Below are 7,085 nucleotides of genomic sequence, written 5' to 3'. Positions count from 1 at the left end.
GGTGGCCGCGGAGGTGGCGGTCGAGGAGGTGGTGGTGGTCGCGGTGGCGGCAAGTTTCAAAATGCGGCGATGAAGCAAAACCTGAGCCCCGATTCAAAGAAAACCCCGCTGACCTGCCCCGCCTGCGACTTCACGTGTTCCTCTATGCAGAACCTTCGAATCCACTTCCAGCAGACCAACCATAAACAACCTCTGGAGGGTGGCAAGACGCAGAACGCCGATCCCACGCCGCAGACGGCAACCATCCCCGAGCACATCCGCCAATCGGTGTTCATCCTGAAGGATTACATCCACCGTACGGACCGGGAGCCGGTCATCGGCTTGGAGTACGTCATGGAATACAAGCTGCAGGTCCGGCCGGGGAACAATATCGAGACCAAATACTTCTGTGAGATCTGCGAGATGGACAGCGACCTGGTCACCATGATGGAACACCTCAACTGCCATAGACACCGCAAGCTCTACCTCATGAAGGCCTTCCCCTACGTCCTGAAGGCCCCATCCAACAACTTGGAGGACCGGGCGCAGTACATCAGGAGGATGGCCATGGAGATCGAGCGAGTAGAGGGGACCAAGATGTACAAGAGCGACTCCACCATCAGAACGGTACTGTGAGCAGAACACGCAGAGATCAGGAAAGGTTCAGGAGACATGGCTGTATGCAAGGGTATGCCATACTTGTGTAACCTCCTTGTGTGTCTCCAGGGATTTACACAAGTATGGCGTTTTCCCCGCATACAGCCGTTCATTACTAGGCAGCCTAGAATTAAAGGGTTGTAAAGGTACAATTTTTTTTTTTTTTTCTTAAATATCTTCCTTTACCTTAGTGCAGTCCTCCTTCACTTACCTCATCCTTCCATTTTGCTTTTATATGTCCTTATTTCTTCTGAGAAATCCTCACTTCCTGTTTTTCTGTCTGTAACTCCACACAGTAATGTGAGGCTTTCTCCCTGGTGTGGAGTGTCGTGCTCGCCCCCTCACTTGGACTACAGGAGAGTCAGGACGCCCACTAACACACAGCTCCTTTCTCTATCTGCAATGTAGAGAGTATCCCGACTCTCCTGTAGTCCAAGGGAGGGGGCGAGCGCGACACTCCACACCAGGGAGAAAGCCTTGCATTACTGTGTGGAGTTACAGACAGAAGAACAGGAAGTGAGGATTTCTCAGAAGAAATAAAAACATTTAAAAGCAAAATGGAAGGATGAGGTAAGTGAAGGAGGACTGCACTAAGGTCAGTTTTTTTTGGGGGGGGGGGGGGTCAGACCATCATGAACCGGCTGTGCACTTTTTGTTTAACCACTTCCCGACGGCCGTACGACTTTGTACGGCCGCAGGGTGGTTCTACTTCTCTGACTGGCCATGTTTATACGGCCTGCGCGCGCAGCCAGCGGCGCGCGCGTGCTCGCCGCATCGCTGAGATGCCGATGCGAGTGCCTGGCGGCCGTGATGTCCGCCAAGCACTCGGGATCGGCGGCTACAGGGACAAGACGTGGAGCTCTGTGTGTAAACACAGAGATCCATGTCCTGTCAGGGGACAGAGGAGACCGATCTGTGTCCCTTGTACATAGGGACATAGATCGGTCACCCCCCTTCCCCCACGGTTAGAACACACCCAGGATACACATTTAACCCCTTTCTCACTCCCTAGTGTTAACCCCTTCAATGCCAGTCACATTTATACAGTAATTAGTGCATATTTATAGCACTGATCGCTGTTTAAATGTGAATGGCGTCAAAAGTGTCCGATGTGTCCGCCATAATGTCGCAGTCACGAAAAAAAATTGCTGATCGCCGCCATTAGTAGTAAAATTATAAAAAATAATAATCTGTCCCCTATTTTGTAAGCGCAATAACTTTTGCGCAAACCAGACGATTCTTGCGATTTTTTTTTTTTTTTTTTTTTTACCAAAAATATGTAGAAGAATACGTATCGCCTAAACTGAGAAAAAAAATGTTTTCTTTAAAAAAATGGGCTATTTATTATAGCAACAAGTAAAAAATATTTTTTTTTTTTTTTTTTCAAAATTGTCGCTCTATTTTTGTTTTTAGCGCAAAAAATAAAAACCGCAGAGGTGATCAAATACCACCAAAGGAAAGCTCTATTTGTGGGGAAAAAAGGACGTCAATTTTGTTTGGGAGCCACGTCGCATGACCGCGCAATTGTCAGTTAAAGTGACGCAATGCCACAAGCTGAAATTTCACCTGGTCAGGAGGGGGTATAAGTGCCCAGTAAGGAAGTGGTTAAAAAAGTGCAGAAACTCAACACTTGCCTCTTTGGTGCGGGTCCATTGAAGTGTGTTGCACGCAAACTGCTGCATAAAAAAAAGTAACGCTTTCCAAAAACCCAGCAGTTGAACAATGCATAGATGTGAACGTGTACCATATGAAACCATGTTAAATGGACTGTAGTGCGTTTGTGTAAAACACATAGGTGTGAGCCTAAAGTAAATGGATAAGGGGGAGAGGAGGGGCAGGTAAACAGAATCTCTCCTCATCTCCAACAGCTGTCTGAGCATTTGATACATATAAGTGGTAATTTATATTAGTTTTGGCTGTGTGCCCCACCCCCCAAATTTTTTTCCTGGTTATTTAAAAAAAAAAAAAAATTACATTAGGGCTAGTTTACACTTGCATTAAAACATGGCTTCGGACACTCTTTGTTAAAGCTCTCTGAACATCAGTCAAAGCTCCTGTCACTAAATAAAATGGTTAGCTTACAGTCCTGTTTACACCTTTTTGCTTTGCTTCAAAAATTATACCCCATAAAGCTTTAGTGGTGTTTCAAAGCATCCTCAAAGCCTCCATAGGTCTATGGCAAAGCTTGCTTGAAGCTCCACCAAAGCCGCATCGAAGCACTAAGCAAAGGCAAGGTGTAAACAGGACTGTAAAAGATAACCATTTTATTTAGTGACAGGAGCTTTGACTGGCGTTCAGAGAGCTTTAACAAAGAGTGTCCGAAGCCTTGTTTTAAAGCAAGTGTAAACTAGTTCATGTGTGTTGAAGCAAGTGTAAATGAGCTCTAATAGATTTGGAGATAGTCTGACAGACTGGGGTCGGAAATTCCAGAGGATGGGAGAGGCTTGAAATCATGGAGATGACGAGGGAGCTAGAGAGTAGGAAGTTTTGGGAGAACGATTAGGTTGGCTGATCCCATGGTTGTAGACGCTATAACTTTTGCGCAAACTAATCAATATTATTGGAAAAACCTTGAGGGTTTACAACCCCTTTTAAAGGGGGTTGTAAGGGTTCATCTTTTATTTTCTAAATTGGTTCCTTTAAGCTAGTCCATTGTTGGTTCACTTACCTTTTTTTTTTTTTCGATTTCCCTTCTAAATGTTTTTTTTTCTTTGTTTGAATTTCTCACTTCCTGTTTCTCCTCAGTAAGCTTTCCACCATCATCCGAGCGGTGGAAAGTCCTTCTTTTTTTTTTTTTTGGAAAGTCATTTAGAACAGCTTACTGAACCCGTTTCTCCTCAGTAAGGTGAAGTGAGAAATTCAGACAAAGAAAAAAAAACATTTAGGGCCCTTTCACACGGGGCGGATCAGTAATGATCCGCCTCTGTGTGTCCGTCAGCTCAGCGGGGATCCTCCGTAAACTCCCCGCTGAGCCGTCGGCTGATAGGGCGGTCTCCGCACACTGTGCAGGAACCGCCCTGTCTTTTCTCCGCTCTCCCCTATGGGGGGATCGCATGAACACGAACCGTGTGTCCGTGTTCATCCGATCCGCAGACGGAAGAAAAAATAGGATTTTCTTCCGTCCGCAAAATCGGATCTTTGCGGAGGCGGGTGATTACGGGTGTCAGCAGATGTTTTTCCGCTGACACCCGCAATCACATAGGGACCAATGTATGTCCCTTTTTCATCCGCAAACGGATGGATGAAAATGCGGACATACGATCCGCACGTGTGAAAGGGGCCTTAGAAGGGAAATTGAAGGAAAAGGTAAGTGAACCAACAATGCACTAGCTTAAAGGAACCTATTTAGAAAATAAAAACCTTTACAACCCCTTTAAGCTTTGGCCCCGGCCCCCCCCCGTGGTATCTGGATACATCCTGGTACAGGGCATAACAAGTTCTGGGCTGTCTGCTGTAGAAAGGCTCCCCCCAGGTGAGCACCGCATTTCATTGATTATGCAGATGACTAATGAACACTAGGACCGAAACAACTAATCGATTATGAAATTAATCGATTGCAATTTTCATAATTGATTAATCGGCCAGGAACATAATGGGGTTAAAAAAAATTAAAAATAGCCCTTTATAGTACAAAAAAGCAAATCGCTACTGTAAATATTACTTTCACTGTCACACAGTAAAAAAAGAACCCCTTACAGTAACGATTATTTGCACTTATTTTTGTTTTTTTAACCCCATTATGTTACTAAACATCTCAGGCCGGGGTCACACCTCTGTGTTTTTTAGTGCTTTTTGCAGAAACGCACTACTGTACAGTTCAGTTACATGGTTTCCTATGGGACACGTTCACATCCATGATTTTTTTTCAGCTGCTGCGTATTTAGAAAGGGCGAGGAGTTTTTAATGCAAAATGGTGCCATTTTGTTTTTTCATGGTTCAATATACTTCAGTGGAGAAGCTGCAGAAAAGCATGTAATGTATTTTTGCAGCAATTTTGTGTTTTGTAATCTGCCCAACAACAAATTGGCCCAAAATGTTTTTAAAAAATGCTATTTTTTTAATTTTATTTTTTTAAGGCTATTATCCGATCGAAACAATAATCGGCCAGCTAATCGATTATGAAAATCGTTAGTTGCAGCCCTAATGAACACATTGCCTTTTTAATTAGTTTGCATGCAGCTTCTCTGTGTTATTGGTTGTTTGCACAACAATCTAATACTTCTCTGATCTCCATTCCAGGTACCAATGAAGACAAAAGAGACGGAACAATCCAAGCGAAAATCAAGGTGGGATTATGAAGGAGATAAACAAAAGAGGATGAAGAAGGCTCTGCACTACCTGGAATCGTTTGAGATTGACAACGACACCGAAGCTTCTACAGTCACAAAGCTCACAGAGAAGCTGATCGCTGAACTCAAGTATCACTCAGACAAGTTAAAAGAAGAGGCTCTATTCCCAGCAAAAGTGGCCAGGGCAAAGGAATTGGCCATGTCAATAACGCTGAAGGCTACTAAACTAAAGAATGTACTGCCGACTCCAGTCCAGAAAAACCCAATAAATACAGGACCCGCACCAATAAATACAGGACCCGCACCAATAAATACAGGACCCGCACCAATAAATACAGGACCCGCACCGTTTAATAAAGGACCCGCACCGTTTAATAAAGGACCCGCAGAAAACCTCAATGTGAAACCTTACATGTCTTTGCCAAGTGGTCCTCCGCCAAGCGGTCCTCCTCCTGGTCCTCCTCCTTCTCTTCCTCCTTATTTTGGTCCCCCTCCACCCACAAATGCCAATCAGTACTGGCCTCCCAACCCTGCTTTTCCACAACACCCTCAAGTCGCAATGTTTAGTTCAGCGCCACCGGCTGAGAAGCCTCCCGAGGAAAGCAAGTTCTTTAAGAAATTGAAGTCGTTGCTTTCTGGCGTTCCACAGAATTCCACACAAGTGCCAGATGATGAACAGATGCATTCAAAATTAATGATGTTAAAATCCTTGTTGTCGGATAAGAGAGCAAGTTTACAGAATGAACAGGTAAACCAGTTTCCACCTCAAGGCACCGCTATGATGCAGGATTGGGCGACTGCCGGAAATGTATTTATGAATCAGCAAACTGCGAATGCGGGTCAGTTGGGTCAAAACGTAATGATGGAGATGGCCTCCATGGTACAAAACGCACCAGCAAATCAGAATGCACTAATGCAACTGGCAGCATTACTTCAAAACAGACAAATTAACGCAAATTCATTGTTTCCTGAAAACCAGAACGTTCAAAACCAAGAATATTTTCCTATGGGTGATGGTTCAACGATGCAGATGGACCAGAGTGCTTATCAGCAGCCATTTATGGAGCAGCAGCAGCCAGAGTTTGCCAACATACCTCAAAGCGGAGCAGGTTTTGGCTTTGTTGAACCAATGGAAGGAAATTTGGGAAATATTGGTCAGTACAATGACTTTAAAGCTGAGCCAGCCCCTTATACTAGGGTCACTCTGTCCCCTAGTAAACAAAGATCAGAAAGTAAGAGTTTTGATCATGATTTTAGACCAGAATTCAGATCCAACCAGAGAGGGCGGAATTTAAGGTCGTTTGATGATCTGGCATGGGCCGACAGGGAGCGCGACCTGCCTTACGCCAAGCGCACTAGACTGGACGACGATCGCATGCCTATAGATCAAGACCGGAGGAAGCGCCGTCCTGATGACCGGGCCCCCGATAACTTGTCTGTAGATCTCCTGAAAAGGATTCGAGGAAAGGACTTGTTTACTGTGTCAGCAATTCTCAGTGAATACGCAGATCCCGGCGTCTAAAATATACGCTAAATCAGAAAGTGGAATTTCCAGACAACATGAACTGTGGGCACTAAACAGTATAGGTGTGATCATAAGTTCCATCATGTAGGGGAGGTTTTTTTTGTTTGTTGTTTTTTAAGAAAAAAATGTTTCATTGTCTGTTTTAAAGGACAATTTCAAGTAACGGCTGTAACTTTTGTTTTACTTCTGAATGAAAAAAGTTAGACGCAAAAAAAATTATTACAATTTTACTTTCTGTACCATTTACACATTATCTTTGTTTCGTTAAATATTTCCAAGTAATTAAAGTAAAAATTTAGCGTGCTTCTATTTTTCCTTCCTGGTTTCTAACGGATATATTTTCATTTTTGTTTTACTTCTGAATAAAAAGGTAGAGACTAAAGCCTCATACACACGGTTCGATTGTTGGACAACCCGAGTGTCTGATTTTTGTCTAAAGGGCGTGTGCCAGGATTTGGCTTGCATACTAACATTACACAAATTGTTGCACCACAAACACGAATGGAGTGATGTACTACGAGGAGTTTCAGTTCTTGAGTGCCACCCCTTTGGACCCCCTTCTGCTAATTGTGTGTTTGGTGAGCATTGATTCTGAGCATGCGTGTTTGTACTTTCGACTTGTGTAATGGCTTTGT

The 7,085-nt window shown here is 44.0% G+C and overlaps 1 protein-coding gene across 1 annotated transcript; it reads left to right on the top strand.

Moving 5' to 3' along the window:
* Positions 1–6,759, top strand: LOC120933328 (zinc finger protein 318-like). The gene is made up of 2 exons (XM_040346486.1): positions 1–606; positions 4,876–6,759. Exons 1-2 carry the CDS (start codon positions 70–72, stop codon positions 6,445–6,447), a joined length of 2,109 nt encoding a protein of 702 aa, XP_040202420.1. The 5' UTR covers positions 1–69; the 3' UTR covers positions 6,448–6,759.
* Positions 6,760–7,085: the final 326 nt, after the last annotated feature.

Source organism: Rana temporaria, chromosome 3, assembly GCF_905171775.1.
Source record: "Rana temporaria chromosome 3, aRanTem1.1, whole genome shotgun sequence".
NCBI classification, from domain to species: domain Eukaryota; kingdom Metazoa; phylum Chordata; class Amphibia; order Anura; family Ranidae; genus Rana; species Rana temporaria.
This window is presented reverse-complemented; position numbering and strand designations above follow the sequence as displayed.

What these genes read in the sequence shown, in the direction of transcription:
- LOC120933328 (XM_040346486.1), top strand. Translation starts at nt 70, where the DNA reads ATGAAGCAAAACCTGAGCCCCGATTCAAAGAAAACCCCGCTGACCTGC. An exon ending in GCGACTCCACCATCAGAACG is followed by an intron (nt 607 to 4,875) that starts GTACTGTGAGCA and finishes TCTCCATTCCAG; the next exon opens with GTACCAATGAAGACAAAAGA.